The sequence below is a fragment of the Daphnia carinata genome, chromosome 9, assembly GCF_022539665.2.
Source record: "Daphnia carinata strain CSIRO-1 chromosome 9, CSIRO_AGI_Dcar_HiC_V3, whole genome shotgun sequence".
Classification (NCBI taxonomy): Eukaryota; Metazoa; Arthropoda; class Branchiopoda; order Diplostraca; family Daphniidae; genus Daphnia; species Daphnia carinata.
The window spans coordinates 6,965,069-6,980,517 of record NC_081339.1 but is presented as its reverse complement, the minus strand read 5'-3'; the positions used below and the strand labels follow the sequence as shown (position 1 = coordinate 6,980,517).

Below are 15,449 nucleotides of genomic sequence, written 5' to 3'. Positions count from 1 at the left end.
ATAGGTAGAAAGGGAAAGCCATAAAAACATCACCCCACTTTTGTTTTAGTTTTTCTCCAAATTTAAATAATTTGCGCATCCTTGAATTTTATTTAAATTTTCCTTCTTTACCCATCCTTGAGACACAATTGTTCAAGTTTTATGGATGCGTCATTACTCTAGGGAAAGCACAGCGAATGCCTTGCGGCTGTTATTGTCCTTGAACTGCAAAACATTTTTTTTTTTCAACCGATTCTCGTTAAACTTTAAATAATTAATAAGAAAAAAAAGGAACATTCGATGTATTCATATCAATTTGATGTCGCATTTTTGAATTTTGAGTTGAAGTAAGCGATTTCGGCGCATGCGTAATTGTGCGGAGCAGCGGGAACGAAACCTCTGCTATTCAAGTTGTTCTTGTAATCAAACGGAATCATTCCGTGTTCGCGTTCCAGCGAGCGCAATACATTTATCCGCTGGCGGATGTCATCAACGCTGTCGTCTCCATCGAAATGAATTTCCATGGCTAATTGCTTGACTCTGTTTAATATCCCCGATTGCATGATCTGCGGCAGTATCATCCATTCGTCTCCTTCTATGTCGATCTTGACGTAGTCGATAACACGCTGCCCGTGGAACACTTTCAATCTCTCGTATATCGACGACAAGGTGAGTACTTTCCACGCCACGTCTGGCCGTTTTTTATCGAGGAAAATGTGCCCGTCTCTGTTCCAAATGCCCATCCGGAAGAAATGGATTCTGGGGCTACGATTGTGATCGTCTTCTTCCATGGATCTAATCAATTTAAATTTTTAAAAATGAATAACATAAACATTTAGAGTGAATTCATTTACGGATCAAACGAGTAGACGTTGCAGCCCAGTTTGGCCATGTCATCGTCAAACGACCATTCGTTATCGATGCCGAACGAGTAGACTAGACAATCATTGACGGCCGGCTTCAGGCCGTCGTCGAGGCAGACGGATTTCTGCCCGTCTTTGTATCTGTACGTATCGTTTATAACAACACCACCAAATTCGTAAAATACGTTACAAGACGAACGGTTTGTCATCCGTCCCGAATCCAGATAGGCCATCATTTGAGAGACGGACCACGAATCCATTTCGTCAGATGTCGTGGAAGCTCCTGAGCTAACTAGTTGATTATCTTGGCGATTGAAATACGCTAATTCGTAGAGGGTTAAAAACAAAGACAAAACGGCCAAACACAACAGGAAGCGGACGATTCTTGTAGCTGGATGTCGGATGCGAAACATTTGTTGGCTTTGAACGAAATATGTTCGACGAACAAAATGAACGACTTTCACGGTATGATCCTGTCAACATTTGCGTCCATTCGTCAACGCTCAACTGATTGTTTGTCATTGTTTTCTTCTGCTTGAAGACGAACGCCCGTGGATGCATTGGATGCAATGGCCTTGTGGGTCTTCCACTCACGGAGTCGGGCCACCGGAGGGGCATCATAAACACGTTGAAATTGTGACATTGGGAGTGTTTTTAAAAGATGATGGTATCGTTGATTTCGTGACAGTTCGTTCGGCATACACAACTCCCGATACTGGCACGTTGTCAGATTTTTGCCTGTCTGGACAAGATTTTCAACAGGACAATAAAGCAATTTGAAATGAAACCACGGAACGGCTAACTACACAAAGAGATTTTTTAAATTTTAATGTCAAACTTGAAAACAAATAAAAATTTACAACCAGGGCGCGAATCCCCCTCCTCACCTCCCCAGGGAATGGGCTCATTTAAATATAGTCTCCCTTATTATTTTAATAAGCTCTTGCCTGCAAAGGTCTTTAACCCTCTTTTCAATTGTGATGAACGTCCCAACCACGCCTGTATAAGTGCACGAAATTCTAGGTTTCGTTCACGCTAAGATTTATAACTATATGTCTTAATTATTACGTAAATCAATTTAATCTAGAGCTTACAGTAAATTCCATAATTTATTGTTTTGTGCAATGCAGCAGTCAGCATTCAGTCCAATCTGGATGCCCTTCAGGCCGGCATTTAATCGGGCAAATTCCAGGAGATGGAACACTTTGATTAGAATAAACGGAGCCAACAAACAACGAGGACTCCTGTCGTTTAGACGGAAACGGCCGAGAAGACGGGAATAATTCACAGCAATGACTGTCGTGAATCACCTAGCCAATAAGAGTCAGTAAATGATAATCATTCAAATCAAAAACGTCTTACCGAATCCTTAATAGCTAAAGGCCAAAGGTAAAATTTAAGTAGCAATTGATCGACACCGTGAAAAAACGGCATTCGTCTGTTGAAAAGTTTCACGATGGCCCGGCTGATGTCGTCACGTCTTTGCTGGACTTTAGCTCCCCAAAGTCCTTTTTGTTTTCACGATTAATTGTGTTGACATTTTAAAATTGATTGTTTTACATTACCTCCGAGCATTTCCATGCTGCAATGCCACGGATGGTCTCTCATTGCGTGAAACGTTGCGCCACTTGCGAGCCATTCACGAACGGCGTCCGTTTCTCTACTTATCAACTCCGCATCCGTATCGCGTGACATGAATCGATCCACCAACGGGTCCAGTAATGGAAGGAAGCGCCAAATCATAGGGAATACGTTATGCTGGATTTGATGGAAACGGAGGACGTCATCACTGTCGCATAAATCGACGTTTGCCGGATTGTCCAGCATTTTTCTTAACAACCAATCTTCTCCACTCTCCTTTGAAAAATTGTGGTAAATCCGGACGATCCAGTCTATGTTAATAAACTATTTTAATTAATTTTTTTAATTTTAATAGGGTTGTCAAATCTCACCTGGATAAATGCGACTAATGTTAGCCGTTAGGGCTTTTAACGGTTGGACGTACCGGACGGAAAGAGACGGCTCGGATAAGTTGCCGAAAAGTGAAAAGGAAATGACATTCTGATTGGGACCTCTCTCATCTGTTTGGCATCCGCAAGTCGAAATAAACGACAAACACGAATGGCTGCCAATAGTATTGCGCGGATGAAGGAGCGTGAATAGAATTAGCGCAACTAACAACAGACTGGTTAGTGTGGCAATCTCAGTGAAATGAACTAGACGATAAAAACTGAACGACTGTTTCATGGCCATGGAGCGTCATGAATGATGCATCGATAAACTCTGATTAAAACATTTTATCATTTTTACATTTTCCATCAAGTTTTAACCAACAGATGGCGGCTGATGTATCTTTTCTCATTTTTCCGGCTGGATCCGCCTTTTTTTTCTCATGAAAATCTGATGGATCAATGTACTCGAAAAGAACACGACACCAAGCGATCTTGAAATGACACTGCCAACTGAATACGAATCAGTTGATTCAACCATCACTTTCAAAGGACAAGAGTCAGAACAAAGCGGTTAATCCAATGTTATCGACTGGCATCGTTAACCGGTTATTGTTGCTTTACAAACGCAGACGACTGAAGACAATTCATCGTGCAATCGTCCTTACAACGAGCCTCATTGTACTCTACCAATGTGCCAATCACGACCTTAACCTCAATACGAACGTCAGCCAAATCAAGCCAAAAAAGGCAGTTAAATCGATCTTAATTTGGAATGCGCCGGAACGCGCGGAAGTCGTGGCGTTCGCCGGAGATGGTCATCACGATGTTTTTCTCTCCTGTCCAATAAAAGAATGCCGGATTTATTTGGCATCCGGTAACGCGTCGCTCGAATATTACGACGCCATCGTCATCAACTTTAACGATCAATTTCGATTGACCGAACTTCCAAATGTCCGTCGTCTGCCTCATCAGAGATATATCTTTTTCACTCAAGAACCTCCTCCGGCCTTAAAAGAATACGATTTCCATCAATATGGTGGCTATTTTAACTGGACAATGACGTACAGGAAAGATTCCGATATTTTGCTTTCTTACGGATGCATCCGCAAACGGACGACATCGTTTGTCAGCAAGACATCCATCAAGAAGACGAAACTCGTGGCATGGATGGCCACTCAGTGCACCACTGACGGCCGTAGAGAGACTTACATCCAGCAATTGCGGAATTACATCAACATCGATGTTTACGGACTTTGCGGGAGATTGTCCTGCGCCCGACATCCGGTCTATGTTTCACATCCGCGTTGTTACGACATGCTGGAATCGACTTACAAATTCTACTTGTCTTTCGAGAATTCCATCTGCCGCGATTACGTCACGGAAAAATTCTTTAAAATCCTGGAACGTCGCATTGTACCCGTCGTGTACGGCGGAGCTGATTACGAATCGATTGCTCCGGCCGGATCATACATTGATGCCCGTCTTTACAGTCCTGCTCAGCTGGCCGAGTATCTGATGCGGATCGATGCAAATGATTCGTTGTACGAAGAGTTCTTCCGCTGGAAGAGAGATTACTACGTCGAAGCCGGAGTGACGGCCATGGCCCATCGTGGCTTTTGTAGTCTTTGCAGCCGGTTACATCTGGATAGTACCGAAAAATCCTACAACGATTTGCCCAGTCTTTGGCAACATCCCGGCCGTGAATGTAAATCCCCGTTGGTGAATTAGTTCATTCGTCTCGCGTTTTTATGACATTGGCTTGTTTAATTTAAGATTTTTCAAATTGAATCTTTGTCCTCAAGGAACAATAAAAACTAATTTTACGACGTCTCGTTCACTGTCGTAGAACGCCAAACATGGAAATGTCATTTTACGTTATTGAACAGATGGCATCCATTAGCCCTTTTATTTGTCTCCTTTCTTTCACGGTACATATCAAATCGTATTCAAATAACATCAATCCACACTTACTTACAAACGCTAAAGGGCAGTGGGCTTGGTAGACAACCGGCCAGTTCAATCGTGTTCATTTTGGCCACGGTGGTGGTCGTTGACGTGACCTGTTGGGTGGCTGTTACAGTCGTTGAGTGCAGCACCGTAATGCCAAATAGTTGAGCCAAACCGACGCCGAAAAATGGATTAGCCAATCGGGCTTTGCAGATACTATCCATGTCATAGATCTGAACTTCAACCATGCCTGCAGTGTTGTCGATGGAAGGCTGGACTTCCATCACCGGTACGGCGCTAGAATCCTCTAACGAACGCATCTCCGGATAGGCCGTAACGACCACCCTTCATGCCATTTCACATTGTTAAAAATTGAATTCAATTAAAAGTATAAGATTTACATACTCAATGGGTTCAGAAGGATCGATTTCTTCATCATCTTCCACTTCCAGGATGAGAGGCACTTCCATGACGTTGCGGCGTTTGCGACAGTTGGCAAGGCCCGCCGCTGGTTTCACGCAACTCGTCGTGATACCTACAGTTGCGGTTCCGGTAGATGTGACGGTTACAGTGGATGTAATCGTCTTTGGCGTTACCAAGAAACGTAATGGACCAGAAGTGTCTGTTCTGCCTTGTTCTTCCGGATGTGCGGAAGCTAAGAGGACGGACGCCAAGAGAACTGTGCAGACTAGAACGTTCATCGTGATTGATGTCTGATGCTTTTTTTTTAACACTTGGCGCTATTCAGCTTTATATACGAGTAGATAACGCGCAAGAAACTGTTAAGAAATTCTGGGTTAGACGTAGATCGTCGCGTTTGGACTACAAATTCACGTTGGCCGTCAAAATAAAGTTGGGTTTTTGTCACGCGGTTTGATTGCCACATCCTAGGTGAAGGTCAATAATCATCCTGTTTTCTCTCTTGCAGCTGACGTGTGGTAAGTCACGCTCACGCTGTACAAAACGTCTGGAATAATTCATTAGAAAATGGACAAATGCAAGAGGAAAGGTTCATTGAAAAACTCTTGCAATCGAATCAGAAAATTCACGAGGGTTTCGTTCATCGCCTTCGGATTCTCGGGTCAACGCTATTCTGAGTTATAATAAAATAATGAATTATAAGAAGAGTTAAATGTATCACAAGGCCGTAAAAAATAGAACCGTCCAAATAACACTATCCGGAGGAATCATAGATAGTTCCTATGTTGTTATTTCTGACGCAATTCATGTAAACTGAAATTCCAAGAGCATTGCCTAGGAAAAGACCCTAGGACAATTTAATGAACGGTTCTATTTTACTAAGGAAGGTAAAACAATTGAATTGATAAAAAAAAAACAAATAGGAGCCTTCACAGGTGAATGTTTGCGGATAGCACAAAGTCTGTGCACATATATATAGATAAACTAGCTCACCGGACAAACGATCAATCTATCTTTGACTGTCCTATCCTCTCTATTTCTCCATAGACGATCCAGCCATGAAGTTCAACAGCATTCAAATTTGTCTGCCCATCATTCTTTCAATTTTGATTGTTGATCCTGTTCCAGCTCGTGTTGTCGTCGATCCTGGTGTTGATCAAGCTGGAAATGGTCTGTATGGTGGGATGGTCCAGGGCCGTCAGATCACGGCCCTCCTCACAGTTACCACAACAGTTTCTTCCGTTTTAACTTCGACTGTCTCAACGTCAAAATTGTGCATGAAGTTGAGTACCAGCGGAAGTTTGACTCCATCGTCGCAGTGTGCCCGGAATCTCCGCAACGGACGTCAGGATGATGAGCCCATGCTCTACGTTCTTTATGGCGAAAACGGAGAAGATTTTGAATTCGTCCGACCCGATCAAATCAATCCGGCCAAAGTCCACCGGTATTTGCTTAAAATTATCTAAAACGTTTTAAATAATAAGGAATTCATTTTTTAGTGTGGAAGCGACGGAGTTGGTTCAATTCCGGGACGGTACACCTGCCGAACCTGCCATTGAATCTTCACTGGAGACCGATGATCGTGACAATGGCGTTCGTGTTGCTCAGCCAGTTTATTTTGCGGCATTGGCCTCTTTGCTGTCCAACATTTTCCCATCTGCACTTCAATCGACGACTACCAGCACGATAACATCTACCGTTTATAATGGAGGCACTACGTTCATTACCATTTACACTTCCACTAATTCGTTCGTTCTTATTGGATCTTGCTATCCATCCTACCCTCCGCTTTGCTAGGAATTGAACGTGCTTTTATCAATCTATTTAATCTAGCAATATGCAAATTATTTTTATTATCCAATACACTGTAGTTTTCTAGACTTAATATGAAAATGTCAATGCTAGGATTTCGATTAATAAAAATGACATTGAATGAATTCTCGTGTATGTGACTTGCTTACGGGTTTGAAGTTAGGTCGTTGCCCTGTTCCAGGGCAACTCATTTTGAATTGTTTCTTTCACGGTGCTTCGTCAAAAGATGTCCAAGTAAGACACGCAAAAAAAAACAACAAGGAAATGTAAATTTTGTTGGTTGTATAATAGGGCGTCTTCTTCAGTGTCATTGCCATCGAAATCATAAAACTATGTTGTCCAATGTTCTTCCTAAGGATTTTGTGAAACGATTTTTATGGTTGCTCTTAAAACAGCAGAAAGACGATTCGCCGGTATGATTGTCTTCGTTGCTGGTTCATTGTCATCGCTGTTCGGGATGGCCGGAAGGGTAACTAGCGTTCCAAGTGACTAGTATAAATAGTGCTGGGCAATCATGGCAATAGCATCATCGACACTCAACAAGCACAGCTGGAAACATGATGTCTGCCGTACGTCCAAAATTTGCTCTCGTCTTCTTGCTGTTTGCTCTGTTGGCCGTAGAAATTCCTGCCCGTGTGCTGGAACAAGGCGAACAATTCGTTCTCGATCCGTCCGAAGTGTCGGCCGTTGTTGAGCCAATGATCCGCCAAGCTCGTCAACAATCAACTGCGACAATCACAATCCTGAAAACCGTAAGTATCTCAATGAATCGTTGGTTATATTTGTTTAAAATGAATCACCATTTGAATAGACCACCATCTCATCCGTCACGACGACAGTAATTACGACAAAGAAAACGTGCGGAGTTTTGGCCTCCGTGGATGGTGGAACGGTTAATCCGGGAGCCATTACCACATTCACCACCGTTCCAGGAGCTGCTTGTAGCAGGCGGAAGCGTCAGTATTGGGACGAGCCCGTCTTCATTGCTCTCAAAGAAGATGACAGTTCCCATTTGCAGTATTACCGCCTCAGTCCTAGCCAAGTTTTGAGGTAAACCTTTAATTTCAGTGGCAATTTCACTTCAAATTCAGAGGGGTAGGTTTTAATTCTAAAAATGTTTACGTCACTTGAATAGTTTCGAACCGACGATGCTGCCCCAATTCCGCAATACCCATCACAATCCTAGTATTGCATTGGTGAAAGAATCGCCCTCTGCCATTGCTCCTTCGTTCGGAAAATCGAACGAAAACGTTCGTGTTGCCAGTCCAATTTTCGGCGGAGGTATCAACAGCCTCATCTCATCCATCGTGTCTGGTATTTTGATAACGACGACATCTACGACTTCGACCGTTACGGCGTACACATCTACTTCGGTAAAAGAAAATCCCTTTTTTCTGTGGTATATTTTTAGTTAATTAAAAAATTGGAATTAAAAAAAATTAGACTTCCACTTCGTTCACTGGAACTACGAGCTACTACGTGGTTGGTGCTTGTTATCCAGCAGGAATGACGACTTGCTAATATGGAATGAAATATCTTTATGGAAGCTGGTGCCATTGACCGGGTCATTTCATGTTATTGCATATTTCTTTTTTTCGTGGCGATATTTAAAGGCATAGTAAAACTGTAGCCCTCAATCTTCTTCCTCTTTTTAACAACCTGTTGTTAGTTTATGCAAATGATACAAATACAAAGGGTATCAAAAATCATTCCATCTGTTTTATATTTTTGTTTACCCTTTCGTTTCAGTTCCAGTCAGCTATAACGGGTTAATGAAACTTTATTCATAAAACTGAATTGATTATAAACCCCAACGATTCGTGAAATGAAATTCAAAGCTTATCGCTGAGCTCCAGCCGGTTCACGGCTGTCTATGGGGAAGGGTGCGTGAATATATTCGTTCGTTTTGCACGGTGGAGCGCTACTTAACGAATATGAAGGCAGAGAACGGATAGGTTAAACTTCCAGTATCTTTCACATCGTTTGTTCTGAGGTAGTTCCAAATTTACGACCGGCATACATATTAATAATATAAACATATAATCAAGGGAAATAAATTCTAAAAGAATCATATATATAAGCCTTTGGCAAATGCAACTTTAATTGGTTTAAATATTAAATTGTGACCGCAGAATATAAAAGAAAAGAGTATCAGCAAGCAACTTAAGCAACTGCTAAGTTATGCAAACATGCTATCACTAATTTGCTCTATTCGGCAAGGCAGTGTCAGTCTGAGATATTCATGACTATTTTTAAATCAGCTGAGGGCAATAACACAATTTTACACAATAAGAAATAGCTAAAAATTCCCCGCAATGTAATAAAGAAATAGAACTTAGTCTATTTGACTATGAACCTGCTAGTCTTACATAGCGAAAGGAATCGTTCGCCATTGTCTATGTTCTTCCTAAAGATTTGTGAAATGCTTTTTATGGTTGCTCTTGAAAAGCAGAAGGGCAATTCGCCGGACAATTATCTTCCTTGCTGTTTGCTATACAGGATGGTCGGAAGAGGTACCAATGTTCCAACGAATAGTATAAATAGTGCTGGACAATCACGACAAGAACATCATCCACAAGCATCAAGCACAACTGGAAACATCATGTCTGCCTTACGTAGAGTATCTGCTTTAACGTTTTTCCTGCTATTTACTCTGTTGGCTGTTGAAGTCCCTGCCCGTGTACTGGACCTAGGCGAACAATTAGCTATTAATCCATCTCAAGTTTCAGCTGTTATTGAGCCTCTGGTCCGTCAGGCTCGTCAACAATCAACTGTCACAGTTACAATCGTTAAAACCGTACGTATTCACCCAATGATTATTGGTTTCATTTGTTTGAAAAATTTCATTTTTGAATAGACCACTATATCGTCCGTTCTGATGACAACGGTAACGACAAAGAAAACGTGCGGAGTTTTGGCCTCTACCAACGGAACAGTTAATCCTGGTGATAACGTCGACTTCACCACTGCTCCGGTAGCTGCCTGTAGCAGGAGGAAGCGTCAATATTGGGACGAGCCAGTCTTTATTGCACTCAAAGAAGATGATAACCCTAGCCTTCAATATTTCCGTCTCAGCCCTAGCCAAGTGTTGAGGTATAAACCACTCTGTTTAATGTCAATTTAGCTCCAGTGGGTTGGATTAATTTTAGAATCAATTCATAGTTTTGAACCGACGATGTTGCCCCAATTCCGCAATACCTACAATCCTAGTATTGAGTTGGTGAAAGAATCGCCTTCTGCCCTTGCTCCTTCGTTCGAAAAATCGCATGAAGATGTTCGTATTGCCAGTCCACTTTTCGGAGGAGGTATTAACAGTCTCATCTCATCCATTGTGTCTGGTATTTTAATAACAAAGACAACTACAACTTCGGTCGTGACGATGTACACATCGACTTCGGTAAGGGAAACAAAATGATATTTTCTGGTACTTTCGGTTCATTTGAAAAAATTAAAAAATTAGGTTTCCACGTCGTTCACTGACACTACGAGCTTCTATGTGGTTGGAGCTTGTTATCCAGCCGGATTAACGATTTGTTAAGGAGGAAACATACGAATGCTGGTGCCAATGCTTCGATCAGAACATTAAATATTCATTCAATTAAAATTTGGACTATCCTTCTTTCTTATGGCAATATTTAAAGGCATAGCACAGTAGCCATTTTTCTTTTTTTTTTTAAATTAGTTGTTAGTTTATGCAAACCTACCTAATAAAAAGAAGACCGCAAGATATGGCTCCACCTGATTTTTTTATTACCTCCGCATTGCTTCGAACTCCACAGCCTTTAGTTATGCCAACGAAACTTAACAGAAAAAATTTGATGATCATAAGTCAACAGTTCATGAAATTAAAGTCACATGACGTCGTCGTAATGCTTCCAACAGGTTATTCACGCGGCCGTGAAGGTTTTATTGTTTTATTTGCGAAGTGGAACACCATCTAGCGAACTACGTAATCATTAAACAGAATCTTTAGCGTGTCATTTGGCTTATGGTAGTCCCTACGAAAGGTGTGTAATGCAAATTAAAGGCAGAGAAAAATAAAAATCAATTGTCCATCACAGCAATAGAGAAAACGATAATTCAAAGTAAAATTAATGCAAAATAAACTTTGATGACTAAGAAAGAGGGGTAGGGTAAGCAAACGAAGAAAACAAAATATCCTTTAATCCCTTGGGTTGTTTTACAGAAAAAAACAAACAAAAAAAATGGCGCTTTTAGAACATCGGGTTTTGCTTACCCATCCCTACCTCATTTAAATTTTTGCCAAAGTGCGCGAGGTATGAGTCAGTCGAGAAGTTTCTTTTCACCATGGCACTTGCTCTCGTCGTCACGCTGACGCGCATATTGCTTGTAACAAATTGTCGGTAATTTTAACTGTTTAAAATTAATCAAGATTGTCGTTTGAGTATTAAGTAGAGTTGTTTAAAGAATAATTTCAACCAATCGCTAAGTTATGCGAAGATGCTCTGGGTTTCTCTGTCGATTACTTGTTAGTTTTAAGAAACGACCGACAAGTCCTCAATCACCTGAAGGCAATGGTAATACCTTTCAAAATTTAAAAACTAAAATTCCACACAGTGTAATGAAGAATACAGTTAATTCAGTGTATGTTTGATAGCCTTGCTAAACGAAAGGAATCGATTCGGATTGAATGGCGTTTCGATCCCGATTTCAACGCTTGATCTTCATCTGCGTGCTGTCGACCATCTTGACCATTGCCTTTCATAATTCAAGTGTTCCGAGATTGGTTGAAATGAAAGAACAACCATCCTGTCCGTTAACATCACCTCTACTAAGTAAGAAACCTAGCAGATTAATAAGATTAATTTAATCATATCCTTTTGAAATTTTTCAAGTCGGCTGGACAAACATCTCCAACTGGCTGGAAGACTTTGAGGAACAGAAACTTTTGGAACTCGGTGGGAGTTACAGACCTGCTAATTGCAATCCTAGTCATGCAATAGCAATCATCATTCCATACAGAAACAGGGATCATCAGTTAATCACTTTCTTACACTACATTCATCCGTTCATTCAACGCCAACAGCTAGACTACACGATTTTCGTCGTTGAACAAACAGGTATTAATTTCACGGAACTCGTTTTTTTTTGGTTTTTTAACAAGTGTTAAAATGCTTGTGTACAGGAATTTCAGCATTCAATAGAGGCATGTTGCTGAACGTGGGTTTTATCGAAGCCTTACGTCGTAGGTCGTTTGATTGTTTCGTCTTCCATGACGTTGATTTGCTGCCGGAAGACGATCGTAATTCGTACGCATGTCCAGATGTAGGAAAGCCTCGACACTTGTCCGTGGCCATCAGCACGTTTTCCTACAGGTAAAATATTCTGAAAAAATTTTCAATTAAATGGAATTTCAATCTTGTATATGCAGACCTATCGGTGTAAATCATTTTGGCGGTGTAGGTTCCGTCTCGGTGACGGATTTCGTTGCAGTCAATGGATTTTCCAACAGATTCTGGGGCTGGGGAGGTGAGGATGATGATCTCTTTGACCGTCTTCGTTCCAGGAATTTTACCGTCCAACGTCACCAGCCGTTACGTCAAACGCGTTACACCATGCTAGCTCACGAACCAGCTGAACCCAATTCCGACAGGAAGAGAATCCTTCACGATAATAAACTGAAGCTCCCCTTAACAATGATGACTGATGGTCTGATAAGTTTAAAATATCGGATAATCAGTATTCATCTAAAACGTCTTTGTACTCACATTATCGTTGAACTCCAACGGTGATGTCCACATTTCAATTGGCAACACCGGTGTTCTAATTATAACGAGACAGTGCCCAATTCATCGAATTCGAAACGTTTTCGAATAGACTTGTGAAAATCATGCTTGTGTCACAAAAAAGAGGTGAAAATATATTGCGCTGAAGGATGGTGGGTTTTTTTTGTGGATAACTCAAAGATGAATACACACGCCTACAGCTGAGTGATGGTAGCAGTGTGCTGGAACAGTGGCAATTGTTCCAAGTGCATACGTGCTTCGAGTTGTGAACAGAGTTGTTTTTTTTTCTTCCTCCCACTTACGCAGAACAAAGAAGTGATGTATTTCCGCCGGAAGACTTTAGTAAAAGTCGCATGGTGTTTCACTGGAATTCTATGCATGTGTGTCGTTTACGTCAACCAATTTGTGTGGTTGAAATCGTCATTTCAAATTATCCAATGGTCTGAGGAAACTAACAAATTCATGTTGCAGCCGAATAATCAGAGAATCTACTTTCACGAAACGAGCGGACGGAACTATTTAACTTTACGACAAACTTGTGCTGTTGAATCGGCTGCCAAAGAAAATCCGGATCGACCTATCCAGCTAATCATGCAGGAAAATTCAACTATTGATCTGCACGGGATTTGGCTAACCATCTTATCGCATTATCCAAACGTTGCCGTTATTGTCATCAACGAAGCGGATTACTTTCGCAATACACCGCTAGAAGCGTGGTATACAAAAGGCGAATGGCGCTATAGTCCGCATAAGCTGGAACATTTTGCAGACTATATCCGAATGCTGAGTAATCTTAAAGGTGGAGGTTTGTATATGGATTTGGATTTCGTTACAATCAAACAACTGGATGTAGACAATTTCTTGGCCGTCGAAGATGCTGCAGTTGATCATCTCTCCAACGGGATTTTCCATTTTGATTACGGGCATCGCCTGATTAGGGAAATTGTTGAACAACTAGCAGCCGGTTACAAACCGCAAGAATGGAACGCCCATGGGCCAGCTCTCATTTATTCCATTATGTCGAAGATTTGCAAATTCAAGAAAGGCCAGCCGCTTTCCAACGAATGTACAGATGTGGCTTTGATGCCTTATAATTTCGTTTACCCGATACATTGGCCTGATTGGCAAGTTTACTTTCAAAAAGCCACTAGGAATATTATGCAATGGATCAACGGAAGCGTCGCCGTACATGTTTGGAATAAAATGTCGCATTCGGAGCCTCTTCTCTTTCATTCAAATCAAGTCTATTCGACATTGGCTTCCAGGCATTGCCCTCTAACCGTCGCCAGAGCTGAAGAATTTCCTACTTCGTAATTTTCGTTACCAATTTGCTACTCTCTGTGAAACTGAATACATTAGAGATGTTATTATTAAAATGTCATTGGCTTTTGCATTAATTGCTAAATGACCCAAAGGCTTATGATTGATGACTACCTGTACAACATTCGAGAAGAAATGATTGAGTTTCCTAGAAATCGTCAAAGAGAACAGACGTAGACATTTTTAAATAATGGTGTTGATTCATTATCATACGCAACGATGCAATCCCACATTACGAGTAGTCAGATGTTGGAAAAAACCATTTTTTGCAACTGTTTTCTCGACGTTCCTGATGTCGGCCGGTTTTCTGTTCAATTCGGACAATCGTCGGCTTCGTGCAGACGATCAATTGAATTTTGATGGATTCAACAACGAGACGGGCGCCAATAGTTTGATCGTGCCCAATATTATTCATTTTATCAGGTTCAATTTGACAGAATATTCCTTCGTCGACTATCTTTGTTTGCGAGCAGCTTTTCTACGTCAACGACCCGACTTCGTTTACATCCACACTGATGTCCCTGTACCAGGCAGTGGTGGTTTTCGAGGCAACTACTGGAACATGATTAAAAAGGATAAGAAACTCATGTCCAGCATTCGTTTCTTGCCCATTCAATTGGCAACTGAGATATTTGGCCAGCCGTTAAGTAAAGATTGGCGAATTTACCACGGGTCAGATTTAGCACGTATTCGTACGATGATGAAGTACGGTGGAATTTATCTGGATAACGATGTCCTCGTCCTCCAAAATCTCGACAAATACAGGCGATTTGAAATTGCCATGAACTGGGACGAAGGAGACAGCCTCGGCAGTCAGGTAATCAATTTTTTTCATTCATTTTATAAAAAAATGGATTGAAATAAGTATTTTCGATAGGTCATCATAGCTCACAAGAACGCACGATTTTTGAATCGATGGTTAGATTCTTATCATGATTATCGTCCCGATATTTGGTATTACAATGCAGGTGATCTACCTGTTAGGGGGATACTCAATTCTCATCCAGAATTTTTGCATCGTGTCAAAGGCGAATTTGGAGCCGATTCTAAAAAATCACTGAAACATTTCACAGAAGAAGGATACGAAGGTTGGCGGAAAAACGATGCCATTCATCTTTTAGTGAATCATCTCTATTCCGGTAAGTTTAAATTTAAAAAGTGCAGAAAACGATTTGGATTTGAAATAGCATTTTTTAATTCATAGTAAAACCAGAGGATTTCAAGCCGTTGGTTTTCGACGAAGAAATGATTCAAACTTACAAGTTTCCCTTTGGACAAATGGCCCGTGAGGTTCTGGCAGCTTTAAATGAGACTGACTCTAGCTAATTTATGAATTTATTGTTTGATTTAACATGAAGTAATTAAGAAAAACTAAATGGAAAAAAATGAAAAATTGGGGAAGTGGATAC

At 41.1% G+C, this 15,449-nt stretch overlaps 10 protein-coding genes across 10 annotated transcripts; 7 read left to right on the top strand and 3 right to left on the bottom strand.

Moving 5' to 3' along the window:
* Window positions 1-279: 279 nt before the first annotated feature.
* On the bottom strand, window positions 280-1,294 carry LOC130697824 (uncharacterized). Its single transcript, XM_057520622.1, has 2 exons — window positions 834-1,294; window positions 280-774 (listed from the first exon to the last, which is right to left on the bottom strand). Exons 1-2 carry the CDS (start codon window positions 1,253-1,255, stop codon window positions 291-293), a joined length of 906 nt encoding a protein of 301 aa, XP_057376605.1. The 5' UTR covers window positions 1,256-1,294; the 3' UTR covers window positions 280-290.
* Window positions 1,295-1,968: 674 nt separating this feature from the next.
* Window positions 1,969-3,093, bottom strand: LOC130698156 (uncharacterized). The gene is made up of 4 exons (XM_057520936.2): window positions 2,795-3,093; window positions 2,408-2,734; window positions 2,205-2,350; window positions 1,969-2,152 (listed from the first exon to the last, which is right to left on the bottom strand). Exons 1-4 carry the CDS (start codon window positions 3,087-3,089, stop codon window positions 1,976-1,978), a joined length of 945 nt encoding a protein of 314 aa, XP_057376919.2. The 5' UTR covers window positions 3,090-3,093; the 3' UTR covers window positions 1,969-1,975.
* A 216-nt stretch (window positions 3,094-3,309) lies between these two features.
* LOC130698158 (alpha-(1,3)-fucosyltransferase C-like) lies at window positions 3,310-4,522 on the top strand. Its single transcript, XM_057520937.2, has one exon. It carries the CDS (start codon window positions 3,374-3,376, stop codon window positions 4,520-4,522), a length of 1,149 nt encoding a protein of 382 aa, XP_057376920.1. The 5' UTR covers window positions 3,310-3,373.
* Window positions 4,523-4,735: 213 nt separating this feature from the next.
* On the bottom strand, window positions 4,736-5,476 carry LOC130697838 (uncharacterized). The gene is made up of 2 exons (XM_057520635.2): window positions 5,147-5,476; window positions 4,736-5,086 (listed from the first exon to the last, which is right to left on the bottom strand). The coding sequence occupies exons 1-2, from the start codon at window positions 5,440-5,442 to the stop codon at window positions 4,762-4,764; spliced, it is 621 nt and encodes a 206-aa protein (XP_057376618.1). The 5' UTR covers window positions 5,443-5,476; the 3' UTR covers window positions 4,736-4,761.
* A 693-nt stretch (window positions 5,477-6,169) lies between these two features.
* LOC130697832 (uncharacterized) lies at window positions 6,170-7,020 on the top strand. The gene is made up of 2 exons (XM_057520629.2): window positions 6,170-6,605; window positions 6,661-7,020. Exons 1-2 carry the CDS (start codon window positions 6,220-6,222, stop codon window positions 6,956-6,958), a joined length of 684 nt encoding a protein of 227 aa, XP_057376612.1. The 5' UTR covers window positions 6,170-6,219; the 3' UTR covers window positions 6,959-7,020.
* Window positions 7,021-7,509: 489 nt separating this feature from the next.
* LOC130697829 (uncharacterized) lies at window positions 7,510-8,682 on the top strand. The gene is made up of 4 exons (XM_057520627.2): window positions 7,510-7,725; window positions 7,785-8,023; window positions 8,109-8,346; window positions 8,417-8,682. The coding sequence occupies exons 1-4, from the start codon at window positions 7,531-7,533 to the stop codon at window positions 8,492-8,494; spliced, it is 750 nt and encodes a 249-aa protein (XP_057376610.1). The 5' UTR covers window positions 7,510-7,530; the 3' UTR covers window positions 8,495-8,682.
* Window positions 8,683-9,450: 768 nt separating this feature from the next.
* LOC130697831 (uncharacterized) lies at window positions 9,451-10,648 on the top strand. The gene is made up of 4 exons (XM_057520628.2): window positions 9,451-9,770; window positions 9,831-10,066; window positions 10,136-10,370; window positions 10,434-10,648. The coding sequence occupies exons 1-4, from the start codon at window positions 9,474-9,476 to the stop codon at window positions 10,509-10,511; spliced, it is 846 nt and encodes a 281-aa protein (XP_057376611.2). The 5' UTR covers window positions 9,451-9,473; the 3' UTR covers window positions 10,512-10,648.
* A 729-nt stretch (window positions 10,649-11,377) lies between these two features.
* On the top strand, window positions 11,378-12,859 carry LOC130697823 (beta-1,4-galactosyltransferase 1-like). The gene is made up of 5 exons (XM_057520619.1): window positions 11,378-11,511; window positions 11,592-11,769; window positions 11,830-12,054; window positions 12,120-12,309; window positions 12,366-12,859. The coding sequence occupies exons 2-5, from the start codon at window positions 11,625-11,627 to the stop codon at window positions 12,724-12,726; spliced, it is 921 nt and encodes a 306-aa protein (XP_057376602.1). The 5' UTR covers window positions 11,378-11,511; window positions 11,592-11,624; the 3' UTR covers window positions 12,727-12,859.
* Window positions 12,860-13,079: 220 nt separating this feature from the next.
* LOC130698159 (lactosylceramide 4-alpha-galactosyltransferase-like) lies at window positions 13,080-14,061 on the top strand. Its single transcript, XM_057520938.2, has one exon. The coding sequence runs from the start codon at window positions 13,099-13,101 to the stop codon at window positions 14,032-14,034; it is 936 nt and encodes a 311-aa protein (XP_057376921.1). The 5' UTR covers window positions 13,080-13,098; the 3' UTR covers window positions 14,035-14,061.
* Window positions 14,062-14,197: 136 nt separating this feature from the next.
* Window positions 14,198-15,382, top strand: LOC130697817 (uncharacterized). The gene is made up of 3 exons (XM_057520613.2): window positions 14,198-14,857; window positions 14,918-15,179; window positions 15,245-15,382. The coding sequence occupies exons 1-3, from the start codon at window positions 14,231-14,233 to the stop codon at window positions 15,364-15,366; spliced, it is 1,011 nt and encodes a 336-aa protein (XP_057376596.1). The 5' UTR covers window positions 14,198-14,230; the 3' UTR covers window positions 15,367-15,382.
* Window positions 15,383-15,449: the final 67 nt, after the last annotated feature.